This window comes from Andrena cerasifolii, chromosome 13 (genome assembly GCF_050908995.1).
Source record: "Andrena cerasifolii isolate SP2316 chromosome 13, iyAndCera1_principal, whole genome shotgun sequence".
Classification (NCBI taxonomy): Eukaryota; Metazoa; Arthropoda; class Insecta; order Hymenoptera; family Andrenidae; genus Andrena; species Andrena cerasifolii.
In genome coordinates this window covers 11744008-11771457 of record NC_135130.1, presented here as the reverse complement: position 1 = coordinate 11771457, position 27450 = coordinate 11744008, and the positions used below count along the sequence as shown (strand labels likewise).

General features: G+C 47.3%; 1 protein-coding gene across 5 annotated transcripts; it reads right to left on the bottom strand.

Annotated features, from left to right (window-relative positions):
- Window positions 1-11: 11 nt before the first annotated feature.
- Window positions 12-26653, bottom strand: Tgo (Aryl hydrocarbon receptor nuclear translocator homolog tgo). Of its 5 annotated transcripts, XM_076825379.1 has the most exons (13): window positions 26379-26653; window positions 25828-25882; window positions 12394-12474; window positions 7767-7927; window positions 4686-5003; window positions 4161-4364; window positions 3193-3381; window positions 2926-3084; window positions 2703-2853; window positions 2441-2598; window positions 2176-2360; window positions 1959-2100; window positions 12-1876 (listed from the first exon to the last, which is right to left on the bottom strand). In XM_076825379.1, the coding sequence occupies exons 1-13, from the start codon at window positions 26413-26415 to the stop codon at window positions 1659-1661; spliced, it is 2058 nt and encodes a 685-aa protein (XP_076681494.1). In that variant the 5' UTR covers window positions 26416-26653; the 3' UTR covers window positions 12-1658. The 5 variants fall into 5 exon arrangements, with proteins under 5 accessions (XP_076681494.1, XP_076681492.1, XP_076681491.1 ...); XM_076825377.1 differs by lacking the exons at window positions 25828-25882; window positions 26379-26653 and adding an exon at window positions 21840-24219 and having other exon boundaries at window positions 4692-5003; XM_076825376.1 differs by lacking the exons at window positions 25828-25882; window positions 26379-26653 and adding an exon at window positions 21840-24216.
- Window positions 26654-27450: the final 797 nt, after the last annotated feature.

Sequence of the window (27450 nt, the reverse complement as noted above, 5' to 3'; positions counted from 1 at the left end):
TGCTTTCGAGGTATGTTTTGGAATTTAATCGATTATTTGCGTATACATATTGACGCCATTAACGACCTCAATATGTTAATTATTGTCAGAGCAATACGGTAGTGAGACTACTTTCGACAGAGGATGATTAAAAAGAATCGTACGCGTAATGTATTATTTTATATATTAGTGAAAAATGTTCCCAATTCATCATGATATGCTGAGATTTCCTCTTTTTTTTTAAATCTTGCTTATAAGAATTTGCTAGACATGTACAAATGCACTAAATCACACGTGGTTACTTATAAATGCAATTATTTCGTATGTGTAACATTATCTATATTTTTTTTTCTTTAGGAATATCTAAAATTGGTGTTCTTGCACAGAGAAGCAAAAAGTGGATTAAATAATTTTGTACATTGTTGGGTTCAAACAATTCTTCCGTATTTCCTTTTCTTCGTCCAAGTAGTGTCCATTTTACGATTGCACTGTTTATAATTACAAGGATCTAAATTAAAATAATTAAGCTAACCTTAGAAGTCTAACGATAAGCTGGTATTAAAATTACCGTGATTTGTGTAGAATTTGATTGAGAAGTTTTAAAAATACTTTTCTCCCCCTTATTGTTTAGAATGCACCCCCTTTTTAGTACTTATCGAAGTGCTCGGTCCTTCTCTTCCCAAATAAAATCGCCGACGCGAAATTATAACCTATTTACTTATCAATAAGCACAGATGAGGCGTTTAAAGTCCTATGACCATGTGGACCGTGATAATAATCGTACATGACACGCGCAGCCTGATATAATATTCATTTTGGACATCTCAACGAAGCGTTGTCTTCTCAACAATTACAAACCTCACACGCATTTCTTTTTTCTTTATCCAAAATTTTATTCATATACTTACATCCATCAACAACAGCTCAATGAAATTCTAGGCCTCTCTACATCGTCGTTCTTGAACTTCATGTACAATTTAAATATACCTTACCTCTACAATTGCCTTCCTTTTATGCCAAAATAACGAGGAAAGTTCAAAATTTAATCTTTAATTTACACTGCCCCTCTAAAACGCATTTCCCGTACACACTAAAGTCAGATCAACAGAAAAGATTAATAGGAAATGGTACTCTATACTTACTCATCTCACGCGATCTTACTTTAAGGAATTACAAAAATAAACGAACAAACGCTAAGATAAGTATGAACCACGGTTCACAATTTGAACAATCCTCGTACATTGTTCATCACGTCAAACTCTAAAATTTATTAAAAGCTTGCTAAAGCCTTATCGGTCCATCTGTGCATATTATAAGTGACCATTTTCCATTTACCTCCGAGTGATATTTAATGGCACTTTCACAAAAACGGTATCCACGAATTTCCACAATTTGTCAGAAGAGCCGCATACGATAGTTAGAATCGTACCGCGGGGCGATAAGAAATGAAACTTCTCGCGAAGGAAATGGTGAGCCGATGAATCGAAGTTAGGTTATCCTAACCGCAAATTGTTTATACGTGAGGTGCTAATTGCGAGTTTTTCGTATCAGATTGAATGCTGAAGTAAACGTGCTGATTATGATGATCCGGGGACGATGTCCCTGGACAGTACCGATGATTCAGGACCTTAAGTCTCCCTTAAGGTCGACAATTTTTCAGCGATGCTATTTCCTTATTGCTACTCGAAATTAGTATTAAACATATTTAATTCCTCGAAGCCGGATGCGCCCCCTTGATCCTGCAGCATCTGCAGCATATCTGAGAGCTCTTGGGGCTGCGTGCCAGGTCCACCCTGAGCAGGATGCGGTGGCTGCGCTTGCCCAGCCACTTGAGGATTCGACTGGCCGCCATCTTGCTGAGGCGCTTGGTGCTGCTGACTCTGCCATCCCCACATACCTGTAACACGCATTCATACACCCTTAGCGCTCCGTTCAATCCGCTAGCGAACTGTTTGTTTGAGTGTGAAAGGCAAGCTCACCAGGATTATTAGGCACTGTTGTGACTGCATGGTACTGCGCCGCTGGAGTCCTAGCCCCGCTACTTAACTGAGTGTAAGTCGGCCCACTTGGTGACCTCGACGGACTTAATTGACCGTACTGATACCCTTCTGTCACTGGTTGCTGGAGGAAAACAACAATGCTTCAACATCTTTTATACATTAAAACTGAGACGTTGATCGTTTAATATGTACTGACTTGTCTTCCAATGGCCCATGCTTGCTGCACTGGAGTAGGGGATGTATTAGCTGGTTTCTGGATTCTATTTAAAACCGAAGAAGATGCACTCTGCTGCCCCGGCGAGCCATAAGCGATCGGCGACTGCGTTGCCTCGTATCCCTGATATACGTTTTGTGTACTGGACGGCCTAGGCTGTTGAGGACCTACCGAACGTGGAACCACATTAACGACGCAATCCAAGAATATTCCGCTGAGAATCAAACAAAACTTAATAATATATTACCAGCTGTAGCTACAGTAGCTGGATGCTGCATCATGTGATGCCCTGAGTACAAAGGATCCCTGGCAGGATGTCTCTGAAGGGAATAATCTATGCCAGGTTGTCCATAAGCAGGTACAGCTTCGTTCTCTGTTTGGCCATCGCTTCCAGGATGGAATGACCTTAAATATTAAATGGGAACCACTTAATTCTCCATCCCGCACTGAATCAGGCTTCAAGAGTGCAACTAGATCGAACAAAGTGAATGAAATAAAGCGCAACGTACTTTGCATGAGTGTTTGTGCAGACGATGTATTCAACGTCGTCGTTGAATGGGTTTAAAAATGCAAATGCAGATGTCCTTAACCACACCCAGTCACGATTTTTGGCTCGAAATCTGTACATCACAGACACCACTTGTCCTTTCAGCTTCAGCACTGGGGAGAAAGGTGGTCATTAATGACAATGCATGGAGGGATTGTTGCTGGGTAAGTTTCAAGACAGCTCACCTTGCTCGAAGCTTTCTCGCATGTGCGTTAAATCCTCTGGGTGAAAGAATTCGTAGCACGGATGACCCAAGAGCTCTGAGGGTGTGTACCCTAGAATTCCACCGACTCTTTGGTCCACGAAGGTAAATTTACCTTCTGCAGAATGACGTGAAATAAATTCTGCAACATCAGAACCGCCTGATAGGTACTTTGCTCCACTGTTCATACTGTGGGTCCCACGTACACGGAAGATGTGCTTTGCAAGCCCGGCGCTCTCATAGAACTTACCATTATTGCTATTGGAACCTGCTAAATCGCTACTATTTGGTGTGCTAGTGACCTGTAGTCGTCCAATGGCGACCAAGCAGCAATTGTTGCTGGCATTCTGATTCCCACCTACACCGTCGGCTCTACCTTGACCACCTGCCCCCCTGTCACCTAGATCCACATCTGGTATATATGGGGGAACAAATTCACCTACAGCGTAAAACTATGAATCAGTCAAGAACGCCTCATAATCGTGAACTGATTATGACTGATAAATAGCGTGTCGACGATTCTTAGAACGTGCCCCAGATTTATTCTACTTAGGTTGGTTAAAACTTGTTAATTTGTTATGCAAACTATTCGTTGATTTCTATCAATAAAGGTAATTAGCTTGAAAAATCTTGGTCATATCAACTATTTGCTACCCAACCCAATACAAATACTAATACAAATCTGAGCAAATTCAAGTCGCTGCTGTTATTCGAACAAGGCGGGGCCAATAGTCCAAAGGTTCATTCCCTAATTGTCGCAGAGAAACGAGTGAGAAGGCTAATAGTTTTATCCACGAGGAGTGAAACCCCATCGGGGGTTCAAATCCCCGCAATTCCACTGGTCAGCGACTCATTATGCATCGGGGGCCCGCGATAGGGCATAAAAATTCCGCGTCAGCCCGCCTCGGCATAGTTTATCGGTATGCCGCCTCGTCTGTCGGCTGTTAGGTCAACGCGATTCCATTCATTCTTCTAAACCAATGGGAGATACTGTCCTGCCCTGTTCGGCTCTCTAGCCGGCCCTCTTAATTTATAGTACAAACGTCGCTATCCTCGTATTTCTACGAAGCCACGAGGTTCGTTCATATTCTTGCGGCGCAGCGTCTCCCTCGCTTTAAAATAGAAAGTTGGCGCTACGTCGCTGTCGACCGTTATATGTCGACGGGCAGACGACGAGGACAACGACGGCAGAACATTGGGAGCCCGAACGAAACTCACCCGTGGGGGGCCAGTTCTTGATGTACCCTGTACAGTGAACCACCGCGTAATTCTGGCCATCCCTGGCTGGGGGGCCGAGCGAGTTCCTCTGCTTCATGCGGTGCAGGCCATGGGCAGCAGCCATGTCCCCAGTCGCCTGAAGATTGCCAACCTTCATGCGACAGATGAACCCCCGTCTCGAGCCCATGCACATCCTCATGGACGCTGCAGAGCAGATACATTACCGATTCATCCCTCAGGATTCCATAATCTATCACTGCGCTGATAAATCTTCCTTGGGAGGGAGTACCTCAGTTGGTTTGAGGATTTAGATTCAGGAAGCAGGGTTAAGTATTCTTCCAATAGGAGTCGAAGTTCTGGTAGATCAAAGAATCTTCGGGGTTGGTCAGTTTTCGGAGGGAAAGCTGTTCAGTTCTATAGGGATGAGTTTGCAATTGAAGGATGGAGTAAGTTATGAGGAATCTAAGTAGGAGCTTCAGAAGTCCTCCTAGCAAGGAAACAGATGACGAACCGAAGTCCACTTACACTGACCCTCCTTTTTCACAGTCCCTGTCTTGAGGTCCAGCACCCTGCCTCCATGCTCTGGTTCTTCCGCGCTCAATTGTTCCTTCACCTTCTCAGTGTCGTCAGGATGAACCTGGGAGTAAAGGCTGGTGCCGTACCAGTCGCTCTGCGTGTAATTAAGGACTGGTGCGACTGAGTCAGAGACGTAGATGATCCTTCCAGTGCCGCAGCTCACGACGAACAGGAATCCGTCGGCTGCCTCCAGGATTAGGTGCTTCAGCTCCTGGTCGGTGAGGAACGACGGCTTGTACGCGTTGTCCGTGCCAGTGTTCCCTGTACCTACCACACGAAATCATACAGTTCCATTTGCAAACGTTCACTCCCAAACTATTCCTTAACTAAACCCAGATATGCACATTCTTGACTCCTTCGACCTCCGGTCAAGATTGAATTTCAGGGATTATTCCCAAGAAGCTGTGCTCGTAATTGAATCACGGGGGAAAGAAGTAGCCACGTTCAAGCCGGACAGACAGTGCAAGTCTCGCATCGATCTCTAAATAAAGAGGATTCGCTCTTTCCTTAATGAAGGCGTCCCAATGCCCCCGCAGAGAGCACCCTTTTTATATCAGGTTTGATGTAAATGGCCCATATTGATCGAGGGATCCCATCGGTTCCTCGAGCGCGCGTGTAACGAGCAACACTTTTGGACCGGGCGAATGTCCACCCACAGGAAACGTGCGAGTACCTTACGTACGCGTAGACGGAAGTCCCTTTAGAATAAAATCTATTCCGTGCTCCTGCAACCCTAATGTCCACTTTCTTTCATTAAAAACTCAACTATTGTCGCTGATATTCGTTCTCAACGTTGCTAAAATGTTAAGGTGCATCAGACAGAAGAGTGCAAAGTGATGGGGCGAGAGAGTAAGAGATAGGTACTGAACCACGGTACCAAAAATGAGGACGGAGCAGCTCGGCAGCGTAGGTAACTATCGAGGTGCAAGATCGGAATTGCAAAGCGGACAGGATCCCGCGAGGCGAAGGAGAGAGAGAGAGAGAGAGAGAGAGAGAGAGAGAGAGAGAGAGAGAGAGAGAGAGTGGGGCCGCGATGCGATCTTTACCCCGATATACGGAGAAATTCCGGGAAGAGGTACTTTAACGACTTCCAAACAAGATCTATGGAAGACCCCGGGTGACCTTCGTTACCATTACCTTCCACGTAGAGAACGTCTTCGATGGACATTAATGCCGCGCGATTCGGTCGGCTTGCCTTCATTTGAGGGAGAGGAGGAGGACGTGCCTCTATCTAAGGATACCCGCCAGCAATCTTAGCACGCTTTTAATCTGGATCTGTATAGACACTATTGCTTTTAGCAGCAGCCGTAAATCATAGTTCCTAGATGCCTGCAGCTGGAGAAGATCCTGGAGATACAGGGATGCGCCTTTAGGTTGGGACATCTGTTGCTCCTCCTGAGAGAGGACTGTTCTAGGGCATATTAATATCAGAAGCTTATTCATCCCCCTTCCGTATACTCCGAGTGGTTCGTCGACCTCCATTCTTTAAACGTTTGCTCCAAAATGGGTGTTTTTCCGTAGCGGTGCAAGAGGTTCATTGAAGTCCCCCGGGCATTCAACTTTGAATTTCAAGTAGCTACTTTCAATACCGCTTGGTTGATACATCAAGCAGTGGATGGCCACGGAATCAGCCCCTCTCGGCGAATCAATTATCCATCCTGTATCGAATTTTATCTCCTGGCTGATCCACATCCTCGTCCAAGAGCTGGTGAAACGACATGGCGAAAGGAAAAGGGAAGTCTGAAAGGCGAACACGGCTGGAATCACTGGGTCTGACGCGTCCCACGGGTGCAACGAGGACGAGGGGGTGGTGCGTGTACGCGCGAACGAGCGTCGACGTATCCCCTGGAGGCGATAGCCTCTTCTTCTCCCGGTCAGGTAAAAGAGAGAGGCCCCTCTGGTCCGAGCAATTTGTATTCAGCGGCCCTCTTGTCGGGAAAGAGGAGAAGTGGCTATAAACAATGCGACGCACCACCAATACTTAGGTGGAATCACGGCACGCACACCAGAGGGCGACCGGGGGCCCCCGTATAACGCGCGCGTGTGCACACGCATCGGGCAGGGGCTAAAGGGACAGCCGACCACGAGGCAACTCCACCCATCCTTGCACCGGAAGCATATATCGCGCTTTCTGCATTCGATATGACCACCGTACGACGAAACCTTCGGTGAATTACGACCGTTCCGGTGCGCCACCGGCCGGATGAATTCTCGTCAGAGACAACTGACAAGAAGCGGCTGGGGGACGATTCCTCGCGCAGGGTTGGGCTACCCAGATGCTGGATAAATATGGCCAAAGTGCATTTCATCGCGGGTCCAGGCCATTCTCGGGATGTTACATCAGATACATTGAGAATTATTGATGTGGAGTCTTGGATTTGGGCGTTTTTTGGTGCTCAGATGAGATAGGGGTATATTTAGGTGTACTTTTGGTTAGGATAGCCTAGTTTGCTTTTTCTAAGTTTCTGATTGGTTATGTGGGCCCAACGGGGACTAGTAGTATACATGATCGGTATATGTTGTAGGTTAAATAGAATACAGAGACGTTGTTCATTTTAGCTTCTTAGACTGACTGGTCGATATATTATAGATTCTTTAAGTTTTCTAAATTATCGAGCCTGGAGGAGTACACTTCCACACCGTGGCTGCCCGATAAGGCACAAAGTAGCTCAGCGCGAGACGTGACGATTAAGTCCCGTCGATGTTTAACTTATCCGGCACGAGCAGCAACATAACTTTGGCAACGCGATCTTTCAGCTTCGAGGCTCGAAGCGATTGTATTACGCTTCGAACAGCTTGCCCGATTCCTTATACTATCGGTGTATAACTTTGGAAATAATCGAGGACCATAAGGTGCCATTCATGAATCACTTTGCTCGCACAGTGAAATTTCCGAAATAAAGAAACCACAGTGGAAGCTTAAAATTTAAATACCACGAAGGCACCTCAGCCTCCTAAAGTTCCTTTCTTCAGCCCCAAAATCTCGGGGCCATTTTTTTTTACTAATCAAGAACTATCGAAGGGACTCACCTCTGAGGGCCTTCATATGGGCGACTGCCATCCTGAGTATGGTCAATTTGTCCGGCTTCCTCGCCAGTGCTGAACACGTGGGTACCATGTCCGACAGTTCGGTGATGTAGGCGGTCATCTTGTTCCGTCGTCGTCGCTCAATTTCGCAATGATTCTCCCTACTGTAAGTCGCAAGACAAAACCAAGGTAATTGCACAGTTCGCGGCACGGTTTTCGCCGGCCGACGGCAGAAATACAATGGGCAACGCGCCTGGAAAGCAAGGAAGATGAACGAGAAATCGGTATATCCCAGTCTTTGGAGGAAAATGCGTCACAAATGACTTGGTTAATTGAGAAATAAAATTCCTCCGGGCGTGTACTTTGACTCCAGCGCGATCTCCGATCCCGTTTCGAGGTCCGCTCAGAAATGGTCAGGAATTAAATGCCATTAAATTTACGATTGCACGCCGACAATTACCATCCGAGGCGAGGAGACGCGCGCCCGTTACTCGCGGCGGTTACCCTCTGGTAGCGTAATAACAGGGAGGCCCTTGAGATTGTGGTTTCACCCGATATCCCTTTGCCCGATGAGCCATCGTTCCGGGATTTATTGGCCGCATCGATCACGAACACCCCTTATCAATGACCATGGAAATCCCCTTCGCGCCTTCCCTGCCAGTAGGTCCCCTTGAAACGGACGTTCCTCTTCATGGGCGCAGAAAATTGATATCAGGGCGATATCAGCTTCGCTATTTAATGGCCAAGTTCTGATTCCTTTCACTCGCACATTTTGCAGTAATTCCGTAATTCCATAATTCCACAATAATAGCCCAGATTTCGCTTAAAGTTAGCGAGTTGAGAATACAGGGGCATAGGATGGAAATTCATCTGAGGAAGGCTCGATCCAGCGGATCCGTCGCGTTTGCAAATGAGCCTGAACGCGTGTTCGCGAGTCTTCAATTACCGGAGGAAGATGGCGCGCACTTAAGACCCCGTGTCTAGACATCGGCCGCGGATTACCCTTGCATTTCAGGGTATAAAATCACAATATGGTCTGTCCGCTTGCAGACTCTCACGTTCCCTCATGCTTATCCATCCTTCGACCCTGACTTTAATATACTCGAAATATTGAATAGGACTGTGGACCCAGAAAGCTGAGAAGCAAGCGGAGAGGCATCCTCGGTGGATGTTTCATCGTCGAGGACCTTCCATTTCGTTGGGGGATCCAGGAGGATCGGTAACGCTGCCCGACGACGTAGGGCCCCTATTTAAAAGAGGCCAGGGCGCTTAAAGCGCAAGTATAAAGCAGGGTATACCGTGCGGTATACCGTGCAGGACGGTAGAAGGAGCACGAAGGAGAAAGGGCCAAGAAAAGAAGGAACGAAGGCGATCCGTGGAGCAGGACGGAGAGAACTCCTGGGTCAAGGGTCAGACGGTCCCAAGTTGCCCGCTCGCTCCGTGGGTCCAGCGAGCGCTATACAGGGTGGTCGCGTTCCACTTGGCTTCTATTTTCTCCCGAGTGGTCCTGATGCTTGGAAGTTCCATCATGGTCAATTGTATCTTAATAAGAAAATAAACTACATTGACAATGGCTATTTTTTTCACACAACTTCTCCTTTTCTGCCAATCTGTTGAGGCTCCATTCGTGGAAATTATAGACACTTGTGGAGTAATTAAGTGTCCCTCAGTTATGTGCCATTTTGGTGAGTTTTTATAGCATCATCTGATTTGAAGTAATGTACACTAATTCTGGGCCTTAAGCGCAGTATTATGAACCGTGGTTGAAGTTGTAATGCGCGTATTAAACTAATGCTAATGCAAGACACCTAGGATGATACAGTAGGTAAGAATTACTATCTCATTCAAGTAATTCTGCGATCGGAATCCAAGAAATGTCCGGGTGCATCGCTAGGTGCATCCACCCTGTATATCGAGCATTACGATGATACAAAGTCGGCATCGGGATACACGTACTATGCGCACACATAAAATCGCCGTGGAGGAAAAACAGAGGGTAAAAAGAAAGGAAGAAGAGGGTCCCTGGACAGGCCGAAGGAAAAGGAGATCGCGAGGCGATCGTTCGAGTCATCATCGTCGTCATCGCCGTCGGTGCCCCGCCAACTGTACTGCGATCCTATAAATGACCACGATCGCGCACCATGAATTATAGATTCGTCTAACGATCGACACGAACCGACGAGCTACTCCGTCGATAGAAGAGTTCACGATAGACCACACTCCCCCTTGGTCCCCTCCTCACCACCTCGACGGAACAATGAAATGAATTATGAATCGACGAAGGAGGACCGTTTAATGCGATCGTATTCGTTATCGAATGATATTCCAAGCGCACAACATAGAGGCGGACGTATGCTAACGAGCGTATCCCAGCCATCGTCGAGTGATTTATGCCAAATCTTAATATTCTGCATTCAAATAGGCAGACAGATGTTCAAGTTTCGCGCTTTGAGGGACTGCGATGGCCCCCTGCGACGGACTTCCGGGTGCACGGCGGTCGCGTTTTCGGGCCTGGGGTCCATTTTGGGTTACCTTTAACTCCGTCGGTAATGTAGAACATCGACTTTGTCTAGACCTTTCGGTATTTTTTAGGATGCGAAGCATCCGGTGATCTATTTTGTCAGTAATTTAAGATGGTGTCTGGATCTAGGCGAGTCCCAGATTTCAGTGACAAAAACCTCCAAGTGCAGGGCTCTATTTGTGTCTCGCATAAATACATAAAGTCCTGGGGGTGGGTCCCAAGAGTTACTCTTCCTACGTTCAGAATAACCCCATAAGTAACACTGATAATTAGCTTCGCCCCAAAAGTCGCGCAAGCAGTGGAAAGGAATTGGTGCCCAAATGCAGAAGGTTCCCCGCTTCAGGACAAAGCCGCGAATGAAGATTACAATGTCCACGGCGCATTTTTGAGGGAAGGGAAAGGGTGATCCAAGGCGACGGAACAAAAACCACCGTCCCCGGCTCGGCGGAGCGACAAAAGCGCGGATGGAGAAGCGATTCCGCGGTTTATCGCGCTGCCAAAAACGCCTCGGCTTCTCTGTTAACCGCGACTCTGCCGGCAGCGAGGCAGAGGAGGGGAGGATGAAGTAGGACGGGCCCGAAGAAGCGGACGAAGGAGGATGAGAGGGTTGCGCGCCTTGCGGCAGGAGGCAGTAATTGCGTTATTAACTTAAAAGTGAGGTTCCTGGGCGCTCGCGACATCGGGGTTGCCGGCTTTTCCATGAAACCTGCACATACAGTGGCCGATTTCGCTTGGATTTCAGGGAATGCCACTGGATGATCGATTTGAAAGGTGTGGCAGACGATTTCATGTGGATTTAAGGAGGTATTACTGAGGTATCAATATGGCGGACAAGGATCGAGGTGTATAGAGAATTTGAACGATAAAAATTCAATTCCTGTCTGTCCCTCCATGTTCTCCTTGAGAGGTTTTAGTGGAAATTATAAGGTGTGGTCAGCATGACTCCAGCGAAGCGACGCCGTGTAATCGAAGCTGAAGTGGCTGGTATTAGAATCAGACAAAAGGCGCGGTAAATACAAGTCATGTTTCTTCGACATATACGGAACACCCTGCAGACGTAACCTTAATGAAGACGTAACCGAGTGCATGCGGCGAAAGATCTGACTCATGCTCGATCTGCATTAAATTTCATCCTCGCTGTCACAATATTCTCGATTATAGCCCGAACGAAATTGATCTCCCCCCGCAGCTTGGTTCCTTGCTCCGCCCACTGCCGCCGCCAGCGCGAATCAGAGTGAAGGGAGCGTGGCCTGGCGCGTCCACCTGATTTTCTTCCGACTGTACCACCTTCCAGGATTGACAAAGTGGCTGGAGGGAAATCGATCGGGGCCCGATATTCGTCAAAAATACACCTGCCGCTGCCTGCGATCCCTTGTAACTCCAACAGAACTGGCCTGTGTCTGATCTATCCAGCAATCAGTTGCCCGTGGTCGCAGATAGCTGCGCGGCAATAGAAACCTGGCATTGTTCGACATAATACGCGTCGCTCGTCGTATTTCATTTGGCAGATCGCGGCGTGTCAACACGGGTAGGCCGCGATAGAGGATCAAAGATACGGTGTCTTCGAAAGGACGGTGGTGCGCGTATAAGTACCTTATGGTTCCCACGCTGGAGCAGCCTGGAGGGCTTCCCATTCCGCTATCGACTCACATTGCCGGGTATCATGTAGGTATGTATGTATCTTCGTACTTGAGCGGCCCATGTACAGGGTGTACCGGTGGAACATATTGGGCCACGATTCCGTGAGACGAATTAACAATGCCGTCTCCCCGTGTCAGCCACGATTCCTCGGGATTCAGGCGACCAAGTGTCCTGGTCTAGGGACACGAGACTTGGGACTGATTTTTCAGAGGCGACACGAGCTACCGTCTGATTCTTTCAAGCATACCAGTGGATACAAAGTGTCCTCAAAGTGAATTTTGATTTTGGGGCTTGAATTTAAGGACTTGCATCGGATAGACAAATTATTTTCACCTCGGAATTGATTTTTAGAAGTCTGTATACGTCGCTGGTTTTTTTACAGAGCATATTTCCTCCAAAAAGGGACGTTTAACCCGTTCACTGACCTCCCTCATTTATCGCATGCATTAACTGGAGTCTGACACTCACCTGGCAAATTTCTCTTTGTCCTGTACGTTCTCGTCCTCCAGCCTTCTGTATTTACACACACTGGGGTCGTCTTCGTCGGATCTGGAAAGAAATAGCCATTGATGACCAGTTCGCCATGAAAAATAAATAGAGCATCGATTAAAATATCCCTGGAATATCATCTTAGTGAACTGAAAGTGATTTAAAAAGAAGAAATCCGATCGATACGCCTAGAGCGGCTCATCTGACTGCTGGAGTCGATAGAAATTCTACAAACGTCGCGAGTAATTGTCGCGTCGCCGACTGGCGAGGTGTGATCACTTCCGGATTACCAAACGCGAGCAGGCGGCTGTACGAAATTGGCGGTCGCCAATCCAACTTCCCCAAATCTGGAGCGTCGTGTAACAGTTAAAGAGCGACAAAAGTCTCTCATGCAATATTCAGGCGCGACGGTGCTCTGTTATGTCGAATCGATGCCAAGGCGGACGAAACAGTGCGTCCCCAGCCGCGTTAAAATTCCACCTAACGAACCAATATTTGCATAGATTAATCCTCTGGCTGCTTCACGCGCGGCCAGTGCGACTAACCGCGGAGGAAAGCGCGAATGTTTTAGCCCAAGTACAAAAACATGCCATTAGAAACATCGAGTGCCCGAGTCCACTTCGGTACCACATATCGAAGTATTAAGATAAAAGATTCCAAATAAGAAATTCATTCCTACAAATAAATCTCGTAGTGAAGTGAAATTAGTACGCGCAGATTACTATGCAATCAGGCCTTGCACCGTATTCATGTTAATGATAAGAAACTGTGTCGTCTGGAATAGTTACATATTCCTCATCGACCAGCTATTGTCCAAGACCTGGATTATATTTCGCACTGATCGAATGTTGAATGGCAAAGGTGGTGAAAACAGGAGCGGCGATGTCACTTTGCATCCCCACTGGATAGAAAACGAATCTGCTCGAATGCGTTCGAAAAACGTCACGTCCAAACGAGACAGTGACGGTCCGTCACCGAACCGAATCCGCTTTCGATCTTCGTTACGACCGGCGGCCGTCACAACTCAATTTCCACGGCGACCAGGAGTTCCTCGGGCACACAGGCCGACAAAAAGGAAGGAAAGCTCCGGAGCGAACGAGCAAGGGGGTCGATCGAAGCGGAGGGAACGAGGAGAGGGAGAGAAGACTCGGAGGAGGAAGAGGATCGTAAATCCGTCCATTGGCATCTCGTTACCGGCTTGAGCCGTGTTCTCTCCACCAGGCCAGGCGTATTAAGCACGATAGAAAATTATGCTCTCATTGGGGGCCGGCGCGCGGCGCACATAGAAATCCGGCCTGATCGTCAGTCTATTACACCGCGAGGAGCGCGGGTGATGTACGCCTCTGACCCTGAGCGAAAAAGTGAGATTCTCCCCCCCTTTGGCTTCCTCAGCCACCCCTCCTCCGCCATCCCCGTGGCCGGGCAACGAGTGTCTTTTTCTCCTTCTTCGCTCTGGTGAACGCCACGGCGAGCTACAACCAGCATATGACCCCCACCCAGACCCCCGCAGGCCCTGGAGCAGGCGGAGGGTGGGGGTGGTGTAGGGCCCGCAGCGAGTGTATCCGGGTACACCGAGAAGGCCCCGTATACCTTCTGCCCTCCCCCACACCGCCGCCACCCTTCGCGCTGTGCCCCTTTTTCTGAGGCCCGAGCGGAACGAAGAGGAAAAGGGGAGAGAGAAAGAGGGAGAGAGCGCGGGTAGACTCGGAGACTTATGGAGTACATAATGACGCAGACCAGCGGTATTATGTCGACTTAACAGATATACGTATAGACAGGGTCAGCGAGGTTGGAAACACGGTGTCCCCTGGCCCTGGACCGATTTTGGGGTTGATCGAGAAAGGTCCGTCGGGAAGGTTACTCTGGATTTCTGGGAGGTAACGAAGGGTGGAGGTGGATGTTCGCGGGTAAAGCTTGAAAAAAGACAAGGATGGCTATTGAGACTTACGTCTTGAGAGATAGAAGGGCCTTGTTGTGATGTCAGCTGGAGAATCTTAAGGTGAATCAAAGGGGTAACGTAGAGATCGGTACAATTGAGTCTTTGGTATAATTGTGCAGGATTCTTCGCCTGTGAAGATTATTGGAGACTTTTGGGGCAGAGGGCCCAATATCCATTTTGGAGACCGCTGAGAGTTCCACTCGTGCAAAAACTGCGCTCGGAGATCACTAATCTCGGTGCTTCTCGTATCCTGGAAACACTCGATAATTTGTAGCCACGAAAACCGTGGGAAGACAGAGCCGACGCCGATTTCTTTATCGGGAATAATCGTAAATCATCGAAGCACCGGCGCTAGATCTTCCAGCGCTACCGAGAATGAGTTATGGCAGCGGCCGCTGTATTCACGGTTTCGGCTCATTTCTATTTACGGTGTTCGCATCGCGCGACGTTAAACGATGATCGGGAAAATCTAATTACGTGTCGAATCGCGTCTCGTTCAATCGCGACACGAAATTGTATGCAAATGGCTGCTTCGTCGTGACTGGGTTGCTTGATAGAAATTTTGCGTGAACACTGGCGTTTGAGACGCAATTGCTTCTCAAGATCCACTCCGTATACATACATCCTCGCGACCCGAGTGCCTTCTTCCGCGGGGATTTAAATATTCCAGTTCTTTGGCCACTTTACCACCTTGTAACTCCGATCGTACACGGTAATTCATCGAATGGCTTCGTTAATCCGGCAACAGCACGTTCCCCGGTCGACCATCATCTCCCCTGCGCGAGGATCGCCATAATGTCTTGATAACCCCCCCTTGAACGGCGTATCGCCGTTTTCTTCTATTACCATGGCCATTAATGAGATGCGGTGTTACATACGCTGTAATCAATCTTAACACGCCGCGAATGGCGGCCGGCTACATTGTCCGTTCGGCCGACGATTTCGCGTCTTGGGATCGGTTGTTGAATTATTCACCCTCGGACCCGGAGTCCATGCGATCGATTAGTCAAACGGACGTCTCGCATCGAAATTAAGACGTCCACGTAGCGACGCTGAGAACGATGAGTAATATCGGGGGAATTGGACGAATGAAGCAGGGATGCTTGCGTTCGAATGGTTTGCACCAAAACTGGTAGCTGCCTCTGTTTTGTAGGCTGCTCCTTGTTACCCCATAGAGCACATAGGTTGGGAGATTAATTCAAAGAAATATGGTTGATCCTTAGACTACTCCGAGTGAACCCAAATTGGGAGGGTGGTGAAATTCCAAGAGCAAAGCTCAATCAACCCAGAGGATTGAAGGCGCAGAGGTGTAAAAGCTGGGGCAAAGAGTATCCACGCGATGTGGAGCGGTGGTCCAGGTTACGGTGGCGCCTTTTTGCATTTTTCCACCTGGTCTCCTGGAGTCACGACTTCGACCCCCCTTCTGCTCGTTGTCTGCGATCGTCCTCGTACATTTACGTTCACCATTCCTCTACGTCCACGTGTACATCCACCTAGTCTTCCTGTAGTCGGACACTCGCGCCTATCTGAGGCCTCAGCCGTGTACTGTTTTGAACAGCGCAGATCTATCTAGTGTACAGGGCTACGCAGACCTGGTGCCCTGCTCAGATGGTTCTGCATACCGTTTTTAGGACTTTCTTTACGATATGACAGAATGGCCTTTTCGCTCTTCACGATTGGAACATCAGAAGACATCTTTGGAAGAGGTTCTTTAGACCTCTACAGATCCTAGGGGATTCGCATAAATATCCTTAGAAAATCTGATGAAAACCTGACTCTACCATCACGACCAATTGGAGTCACCCAAGTTTAGTGACATGTACCACGAAGAGCACATGGAATGTCGGTCAAACGTCCGGAAAATGGCACTAAAAAATCCACTATCATCAGAGGATTCCTGCCTCTCCCAATCCTCTCCCGCACCCTCAATGTTGCTACTTTATATGTAGGACTTAAAGGAGCCATAGCCCGAAGGGAATCTTTACCAAGAAGCCGCGGCAGAAGCCAGAATCCGTCGAAGGGGCAACCAAGGCAAGGCTCGCAACGAAGTCCGCTGACTAGATCTAACGTCTAAGCGAGGCAGTGTGACTCTTTTTTCATTAGCAGAGCGTTAATGTCGGCAGTGAGTGTTCGCATATTAAAAGGAAAGAGCGTGGCTATTGGCTGATCCAAGGAACGGGCCCCGCGACAGGAGGCGGTCCATCCTTCTGCGGGTCTTATCCGTTCTCCTCCGACCTTATTGGTCCCCGCCTCCTCCTCGATCGCTCCTACCCCCTTTGCCCGCTTACACAGAATTTTCCTCGCCTCGCAGGCGCCGTGATTCGACAGCAGCTCCTCTCAACAACTCCCGCGAAACTGATCCATGATAGGTGTAGTAAAAATAAAAATGGGGTCTTGATTTGTGAATTCTCAAAGCGGGGTGATTTTTGGCGAAGTAGCTGGATCTATCGGCGGCGAAAGATAGAGCGCCTCCTCGAGGATCGGTCGTTTCACGGTAGAATGGAACGAACGAGGAACTCCAGCATTCTCACGGCTGAGGAAATCCCATATTGTTTGGGGCGTGCGGACGCGCCTCGAGCGGAAAGTCACGCGACCAAAACCGTGTAGGGAACAGGAAATAAGAAATCTGGTTAATTTGCCAGCGCCCCGTTCGGTACTCCTGCTCGCGCACCGTGTAACTGCCTTTTTCGTTCGCGACTTCTTCCACCCACCCTCGATGATTGGTGATCGAGGGCGTGGAAGCGTGCCAAGCACCCTTCTGCTCGCTCCACCGAGGATATCCTCAACAGTGCATAGTTACATTTATGAAATCGCATGAACGGAAACTTGTTTCCAGCACAACATCTTCATAATGGAAGGAGTTTTATCCTACTGACTCTGTGGGTCGTTTTTACAAGCTTCTAAAGAGCACAATGACCAAAGAAAATGTAAAATCTACAGTTAATGAAAAGTATTAGTTAGAGGAGTAACAATATTTTCTAAAGAAAAGTGGCAAGAAAATTTAATACATATTAATGGAGCAACTCAAAGGAAAATGGGTTTGAAGCTTTCCTTGCTTCTTATTTAAATTATTCATTTATGAATGCAGGTGGTGGAAAAAGCGTTCAATTATATTAAAGCAAGGACTGCGTGTAAGGAAATTTCCAAAGGTGTGGATGCAATTGGTATAATTAAATGGAATAACTCGCGCGCCTTTCGTGACCGTTTCGGAGACTTCAACGCGTGAGACGTGCATGAGACATGCGCTCCTCCGAGCCCGACTTCCAATTTCCATTGAACGAACAGTAATCCGTGGATCAATGGACATTATGTTCATCTACCTGTGCTCGGAGGGGGATTTTTAACCAGGCCTCAGTTTAGGAACCAACCCGATACATTAGATCCTTGATACGTTATTTTGTGTAACGAGTTGGCTGGTGCGAAGGTGCATGTCGATATTGTATGACATAAATATGCATTATGTGATGCGTGTAGCGAGCGTTACTAATAAGGTCTTAATTACGAAGGAATATAATATGTGTTGCCGCGCACGCTCCACAATCTCGAAACACACTTTCCTCTGGTCGTCATCCGGTTCAACGACTTCTCGCGTGAAACCTTCTTTAAACTTATTCCATGTACTAAAAAATCGATGATTATTGAATAAAAAACTTAAAATTTGTAAAATGTATTTTTTTAATTATAGGACAAATTTAGAAAGATTCTAATCTTAAGATAGCCCACACTTTAAGGGCACCTCGAATTAATAATGGCACCCATAGATAGAGATTTGATTTTTAACATTTTACATTTCAGGGGCTTTGGTTTGAAATTGGGACTTTATAGCGTTAGGTGTTTTTTTGGGAAGAATCTTTAATCCTTCAATGAAGATTCTTCAGATTACCGAGCAGCTTGCAGTCGCGAGGAGAAAGATGGGAACTCGTCCGTCAATGGGCCGAAGAATTAAGCGTGCTCGGTAGATTACGCAAGATAATGATCCGGTAACCGGCCCCGTGAATCCGCGAACAGCCGCAAATCTCTGGTACGTGACGAATTCCACGACGAGTGGGTTTTGTTTGGTACCTAGCACGTTCGATGCACGTGGTCGAGCGTAGCCATGTTAAGCCAGCATCAGACACCTCCTGGCTACGATCCTTGTATTTCTCGCATCTCGTCGACACTTTGTGCTTTATTATTTCCAGTATTCGGGATCCAGTGAACTACAAAGTTTTTGAATTTAATAAAAAAAGACTTCCATCAAATTTATTGGGACCCCAAAATGTTGTGTCACTTAGGAACTCGGAGTCAATGTTCAGAATCAACTTCGCCGGATTCTCCTAAAATGATATAAAAACTTTCCCTCCTTCTCTTTGAATTCCAACGCCACAATTGGCGCCATTTTTTCCATGCCGAGGGATAATTGAAACGCTCGTTAAACAAGGGGAGGGAAGAAGCGATCCAGCGTGGAAATCGAATCAGTCTCATTATCCTTCGGTCGAAAGAGTCGGTCTCGTAAAAACAACGAGCTGCTCGAGCTGTTAATCCCAAGGCTGAAGAGATTCGAGGCGGCAAGAATGTCCCGCGCCGAAGTTGACGAAGAAGAGGAGGAAGGATCCGATGAAGCGTGACTCGGTCCCGATTCGACGAAAGTGAGAATATACACCGTCGCGGATAATGGGCTTGACAAAAGAACAGAGTTGGTGGGAGGGAAAAAAACTCCCTTTCACGGCTTCACGGTTGCCCTTTCGACAGATCGAGTTTTTACGGCGATCGTGGAAATGCCAGGCCGCTTGGCCGGCCGTTTTCGCCAACAAAGAATTTTTACGGCCGTCTGTTCCTCGTGTCACGCGAAGTCAAAGAATTAACGCAGCCGTTTCGCTTTTTTATCGCGAGACATTAGCCTTTCCAACGAAATCAATGTGATATTCGATGGCAACCTCAATGGGGTTATTGTTGGCCTCTGTATGGGGAATTTCGTGGTGACTTTTTGTCGAACAGGAATTGGAATCGGGCCAGAAAATCGAGGCGCAGTTTTTCAGTGGAGTAAACAAGGAATTTCGAGTGGATAATCTTGTATCTTTTAATATTAAATCGGGGTAATTTTAGGTTAGTTTCAATTTCAAGTGTGGATTTTAGGGAAATTCTCTGAAAAGTCCCTAGACACGGATTAATCTTGCTCGATATAAATATTAAAAGTGTATAACGAGAAGAATCAGATATTAACTCGGATGATATCGATTCAGCGCGATGACAGCGGACGTGTGGATTGAAAAACAGTCACGCAATAAACATTACACCACTCCCCCTAGCCCCACGAAGTATGAGGAAGTCGTACACACGTTCGTTTTTTCAGTCCTTTTGTATATATAATGAAGTCGACGTTTTGATACGCAACACCGTCGTACAATAATGAAGCAATTTACTTCCGCCCAAAACGTGACATTATTTATAAAACTTGCGTATGTGTTAATACTTTCGGGGAAGTCGCCGGTTCTTGCAAATATTTCTTCGTTGTTTCTCTACTACAAACCAAGCGTGATGCCTCGCTTTAAAAAAGACGAAAATTTCAATTCAATATTCTTCGCGATTAACTCAAACTATTCCTACTTTTTCTATCGCCAAAAGATTGATTGAAAAAAATAAACGACATGTTACAACGAAAACAGTGTCTCCGAATGTACTATGAGTCAACAAGTTTGTGTTTTGTTGCACGTGAGTAGCGGTAAAGCGGTTTTACGATGGCTCCCGTACTATTTTCACGCGATTTCACCCGATAATCGAGCTACCTCGATTCAAAGGTAGCCCGTCGCTTCGTTACGTTCCCTTCCTCCTGTATTTTCCCCGCGACCGGTTGTGTATTAAGCGTGTTCGACGACGAATTATTGGCGATAGGGCGGAATGTTTTGTAGCTGATAAAACGGTACGTGATAAATTTCATGGAAAACTCGAGACGCGACTCGCTGTCGGGGACACGTCCGCGTGGCCGAGCGATATCAAAGTTCGTTTTCGCCGATTAAGGTCTCTGAAAACTCCTATCACGAGGCTGCGCGAGGATCTTATCTTCCTTACGTCACACACCGGCTCAAACGAGGACCGATACTTATGCAATACCTAATCGAATTCGATGAAAACCGATTCTGATTCCGAAGACAAACACTGATATGGTCTGAAAAGTAATTGACAAATCTAAATGACCTGGGTAATCAATGAACCTTTTAGTGGCTGAATAGAATGTATTATTCTGATAGTCTCACATGAACCTGCGTATTACAGTTGCTAGTAGCAGGAAATGCAGCAGAGTCTTCCAAACAGAACCTAACCTTTTCGATACGTGTGGCAGGTTAGTTCCCTATAACGCCGCGACCCCCCATGCAAATCTAGTAACTTTGTCGCGTGCTACCTTTGAAAATCGACCTTTCGGAATCACTTGGAGAGGGTTCCACGTCCCTCGTCGCACACGTGAGAACGTGGCTTAACGATCCAGCGGCGAATCGAAGCCCAAGTGATCTGGGTTCGAAAGCCAGGATTGCTTGTCATGATAATCCGCGAATCGGCGCGCCGCAGCCACGTATTGTTCAATTGGGCCGCGTAAATCGCGACATAATGGGCCGATAGAAGAAATTTCCATGGCGAACTGCAGAAGTTTTCCCCCTCCCTGCCCCGTGCTCGCTATTGATTTAAGGGAATCGCGGATCCACGACCGCTACACGCTCGCCTCTCTCAATTTCAATAAGCGATTGTAAGGAACAACGGTCACGATTCCACGAGCTGAACTAGACCGAACACGGCCTCACTTCGTACTGACGCTGGTCTTTCCTCCATTAGGGTTTTTTTTCCCTTTCTCATTAACCATGCACGACGGTCATTTACAATTTAGAGATCGTGTCGTCCATAGACGGGAACCACGCGTTCCAATCGGGGAACAATGGTGGTCGATCTGTGGAGGAAAGGAATATGGTGGATTCACGGCGACTATCTACGATTCGTCCGAACGACGGACACGGGTAGGCTTCTACGTCACAAATTCCAACGACGTTTTGTAGTCTAATGACGCGCGTAGAGATAGCTTCATCTCACGAATCAAAGTTTCTTATTTGGCTAGAGAGTAAAAGTAGCGATAAGGTGAGTGAATCATGAGTGCAGGAAGGTTGGAAGTCCGCGGTGTGCCTTGCTTTACTATGCGCGTGATTCACGATCAGTGACACGTTTATAGGTCACACATTCACCCCAATTGGATCTCTCTAGAAACCATGCTACCCCCCAGAATCTCACAAATCAAGGATTCACCTATCAACCACACCTACCAGCTAAACTCCTCAAAAAAACTCCACCTTCGCACCACTGAATCGCCTGCAGGGGCCTGCCTCGGACCCCAACAGGCCGAGATTCCTCCGCACATTGTACTACCAAAGGAACCCTACCCGGACAGCCCGGAGATGCCGATCTCCAGGAACAAGGGGCAGGGAACAGCAGCGGCGGGAGAAAAGGACTTTCGTGGATGATTTACCTCCGTCTCTTGGACTGCTGCGCATCCGTGTGGGCCTGCTGCATATGATGGGGCGATAGGTTGGCCCCGTAAGACAGAAGCTGACTTCCGGCGGTGGAGCAGGCTGGAGGGGGCGGCGGGGGCGGTGGGCCCAATTGGTAGCCCACCGAGGAAGCGGAGGGTATGTAATGCGAAGGGCCAGCTCCGGAGCCTAAACCGACCCCGTAGCCCCCGCCCCCCGCCGGGCCGCCCCCGTACATACCACTGCCACCGGGGTACTCTATTTTGCCGACCTTTCTGCCCTTCTTTTGGACCTGGACACCTCTCGCCCGACGTTCCGTCGCTCGTTGCGTCGATTATCCCCTCATCTTGCTCACACGCATCCGAGCGACGATCGAATAACTTGTATAATCCGCAACGAAACGATCTTATCACTGTCACTCGCTAACCGAGCACTGTCCTTGTTCCGGGGTTGTTTCACGCTGGCTAGTCCATGTTCAGAGTAGGGAGAGCAAGTGTCCCGATCCTTGGGATGGTTATCGTGAAATCTTGTGGGACCCCAGATGGCTGGAGATTGAGATGTCGGTGGATTTGCGTTCCTACGTATCCTTATAATTTGGTTACGGTTTTAGCACCTTGGCGAGGTCAAGTAGAGGCTCTTGGTACTTTTTGGAGTATGCGGGGTGGAAGGATATAGCTCGTCGGGAGTGTTGGAAAGATTCTAAGACCACGGTGGATCCTCACTATGCTGAATTCATTTGCGGATGCAGATTGAAGCGTAGCGGCTCTGTGTTATAGTGATTCACGTAGCAGTCTCCATGTCCCGGAGTTGACCCGCAGGACTAGTGTCCTCGTGGCTACTTATCGCGGAATCTCCAGATTGGAGATAGACCATAGATTGCACAGGGATCGCCCGGAGGATGTTTAGGGGTTGAGCGTTAGAATCTCCGCTTTTCTACAGCCTCGTGATTTTCCTAGAAACTTCCATTTGTACCTGAAGTCCTGATTCCAAATTTCCCCCACTTTTGCTGACTTTCTACACATCCAAGAATTATCTTCACACCACCCTGTTCTCCAGCTTACTGTCACCCTAAATCCAAATTGCTCCTCCTGTTTCACTGTTCCCAACCTTTCACTGCCAGCCTTTCTAGAAACTGACTATCAGCAGTGGCTGCTTTGCATTGAATTTCAAGATCCCCCATCGGAATCCCGAAACCGTTCGTTCACCTCCGCGGGCTATCTCGTCATCTCGTTACCGTGGTTCACGAAAAACAGATCTATGCCCGATGAATCCCTGATACTTTACGCCCCGTTCTTGGCGCGGTCCCGCCGGATATTCAGGACCTGTTGGCCGTAGATATCCGCGGCGATTTTTCCTCAGCGGATCCGAGCGTATTTATGGGTGACGCCGCGTGGAATTATCCGTGTCCCCGGGCTTTATTTCCTCTTTTCCAGCCTACCGTTCCAGAATGTGAAACAAATAAGACACGATCTTCCCTGAACCGACAGGCCACCGATTCTTGGGTCACTTAATAACACAAAATCCAACCGGAGCTCGTGAAAATCCATTCCATCAGCGACCTACTACCACTATTCTTTTCTTCCCCACTTAAACTAGGAACACACAGCGGAGGTCCAAACTACCAACTCCCTACGACACTTATAGAATCACATTTCCGTTCTCTGGAGCCGTCACCGTTCAGGGACTCATCTCCCGAAGAGTCCGACACGTCGGTCCCGCCGCGGGGAACGCTCAAAGTCCCATTCCAGCCAGGCGAGAGTCTTTTTCTACCGCGCGAAGATGCGCTCATCGATGGGACACCGGGAACGCCGGTCCGCTCGCGCACGCATTGTCCGGCGCTTTCAAATATTAGCAGTTTCGGTGCCGTTTTGGAAAGTAACCGCGATGGATCGCTTTCACGTTGGCCAACCGCGCGCCCAGGCCTAATAAGACGCGACTAATCTAAGCGATCGAAATTATTTCGCTCGTAGTTTCACCACCAGGCCCCCTTCCTCGATTCATTTCGAGAACCACACTCCGCCGTCCAATTTCTCCCTCCTCGATCGCTTTTCGTCGATCCTGCCCGGTTCAAGTTCCTGCCGGATCCCTGCACATGTATTCCTCATCGAACGCAGGCGCAAACCGGAGATCGGGCTCGAATATAGGCACTTTTGGATCGAGGAGACTGCCGGGCTCGGTGTTGCAAGAGGATCGATGAGTTTCGTGGGTATTCGGTGGACGCCACCGCACGTGCGTGATCCGAGCGGGCGAAATTCGTGAGGGGGGGCGCGGGCGGAGGGACGGAGCCCTCGATCGCGATCGATGAACCAAGGGAAACGGGAGGATTCACGGTAAATACGAACGCGGAAGCACGGCCAGCTCGGACGGATGGGTCGCCGACTAGTCACCACCCACAACTCGCCAGTGACTGATTCCACCATAGCCGCATAATGTGCCGCTGTGCTATACCCCGCTAAGGACTATCACTTCTCCCACCAGACCCGCAGAGGAACACAGCCACCGGTGTAAAGCATGACTTTTAAACCGGCCAGAGGATGCATCGCGTCCTCGTTGTGCACGATACGCGCCCGTGAGGACGACGGCGACGACTTCTTAGGAAACTCAGTGGGTTCTCCCTTATCTGGATCCGCGAAAGCGGGCGGGCATTTGGAAAACGTTGGAATATTGGCGTGCTTGAAGAGTTAGGGAGCCTCAGAGAGGTGTTCTCGAAGAAATTCTTTTTCGAGCATTGAGGAAATTTTTATACGATTTTCGAGGAGCTTTTAAGACTTCTATTTTTGGAGATTGTTCGGAAATTGGAAATGTTTTGGATTGGGAGAGGTTTTTTCACGATTTTTTATTTGGAACTTGAGGAAAACCTTTTTTCCTGTGAATTTTCTTCAAATAGAACAAAATACAGGAAACTAATGAGTATAAATGGAGGAAGCAAGTTATTACACTGAATTGTTCTTATATACTTACTCTTTCAGATAATGCGTATTTTATGTAATAGATATTCGCATCATTTGTGTCTTTTTTATATATAACTGAAACATTGTGTTTCGCGTGGTAAATAATTCCCGTCTTGCGGTTTCTAATTGCTTTTTTCATTCCCGACTGATGTATAATCCTGATAAGGTAGCAGTAGCAGTGATTAATGAACAATTACGCACGGAAATGTAATTGACTGTAATTTATTATTATGTCATTCACAAAGCTGATCGAAAGTCGTTAGTTTCATTGAAAATCTCAGTAACAAACATATAATGATTACAGTTAACAGCAATTTAATTTGAACTCTTCTTGAAACTCCAAATTATACAGCATATCGCAGTTTTTGCATTATCATAAACAAAGTTGTTTAAACACGTGACTCTCTAACTATTTTGAGCGGCATACTCGGATGTATAAATTCTCGCATAATTCCATCGAACCAGGCGTAAAGGTCCGCACTGGCAGTAAAAGTATGCGCCGCTTACGATAACGAAATATTTCTTGCCGCGATGTCGCAATGGCTCGAGTTTATGTAAAGGAATATTAACAGGCATCGACTGCCCAGAAATTGCCTACCGTTGTGCCAAACATCGTGACCGATCTTGTTGCAGGTAGTATGGCCGTTCTTGGAACCATATTAATCAACAGTAACTAAAACCTGCCAGCGTGTAACACACACTGACAAAATTTACAGCAAGACGTTTGAATTTACTTGAACTTACTGCGCAAAATTGTGCTGAAAATTAGCGCTTGTAACATGATCTCGCTCTACTTTTATAAACTACCGGGAATAGATTCCGATTTAGCTTATTAATAATTTCATACCGATGGAAAGCTAAGCTAAGGTAGCTGCAGCTAAATTGCGTAATCTATAATTTATGTTGAATTGAGAGTATTATGAGTGTAATGTTAAAGCGCAGAAAGGCTCCAAGCATTGCGACACGTGCGTAAATAATATTACGTACAACAAACATGAAACCATAATACAATGCAAGAGTGTGGACAAAGACTCACCCGATATGCGCCATGCCAGCACTGCGCTTCTGGGTCATTCTGCTCGGATCGCTCCCTGCAACAATCGCAAATCATGAAATACATGCCCCGCGTTATAAGCATCGCAAAATCCCCCAAAATTTCCAACATTACTCGCACAGCTCTCTGCAATGAATTTATGTACCAGAGTAACCGTAAACGATGCTCTTGAATATTGTTGCAATCGATATATTCTACGTTCATGCCTCCCACCAATCGGAGCACGAAACTCTCAACGCCCAAGTCAAAGCACAAACTCCAAGACGAAAAACTGCGACTCCAACGAAGCAACACGCTTTAGGAGCGACGAGTAATACAGAAAATGATTTACGTTTCATGATAGAAAAGTGTCCCACTTAAGAGAACCACTGGTGATGAATATTCGCCTGAAAGTCGCTCAAGCCCCTCAAATTCGTGAAACAACGATCGTGCCGCGGTGTTTTCTCGGAGAAATTTCGAGGGAAATGCCCCCGTGCACGTTAAACTGCTCCGATTGGGAAACGCTTTCAATGTCAAACAGGTTCGATATTTACCTGGTATAGAATGGGCGATCGTAGATACAGTGAACATTCAGGTAAAATTTTGTCGTCACACGGTTAAACACAAGAAAAGCGTAAAAGCCAGTGGAACTTTCACGCGACCAGCTCGCGGCCAATGCACCTTACTAACATCAAAACTGGGTGTTTACACTCGGCAGTCGCGCCATTTTGGAGTTTTTACACTGAATTTTATTTTTTCCTCGAGCCTTCGGAGCACGAGAGTCGAGGTTGGCCTGAGCGCGGCGCGCTCTGGCGGGCGACTGAGGAAGCGCTTCAAATGATAATACAAGGTATGCCGAGAATACCGAGGCTTCCTGATGTGAGATTAATTTTGGATAATTATCTTTATGACACGAGTATATGTATACTGATACATTAAACAGAAGTATTTGCGCTGAATTTCGATTACTTCGCGATTTCTTATTAATTTCTTTCCTGATTCATGTTACGAAGGCATGAGTTGAAGAGGAAAAAAAGTTTGAGTATATTAAAACGTAGATGATTTAATTTCTGCGGTTACTAGCTAAGAAGAACGAAATTTTTAGTTGATAGTGGGTTTGAGAAGTTAAGCATGCCCCGAATTTAAAATTTGTGTGAAATTGCAGTTTCCTGGAAAGATGGGGATTTCTGTGACACCCTGTATTCGTGCTTACAGGAATGTTCGGCATTGTGATGTGTTTGTAGAATACTTCGGAATTTGGAAATATTCCAGATTTTGTAGAGTAATATTTCACGAATTCCAAAGCGAAAAGATTTAAACCCCCGTTGCATTAAAACAGCAAGTCATCCTTTGCGCGTTACTTTATCGCACTCGAGCATGGAACTCGAAGGCGACTAATTAAGACCAATGATGCTTATTGACACTAACTGAGCTGATTATAGCGGTGATCAATTGGAAAATATCTTTGTAAACGTTAATTAGCTGAAGTTTACGCGATGAAAGTGTGAGGAATTCGCATTCACGAAACAGCTCCATGGAGTGCGTTTTGCGCGCCAATTTTTAATCAAGCGACTTCATGCTTGCACCGTAGACACTCGTTTCTTGAAACACAAATTTATATCCCAC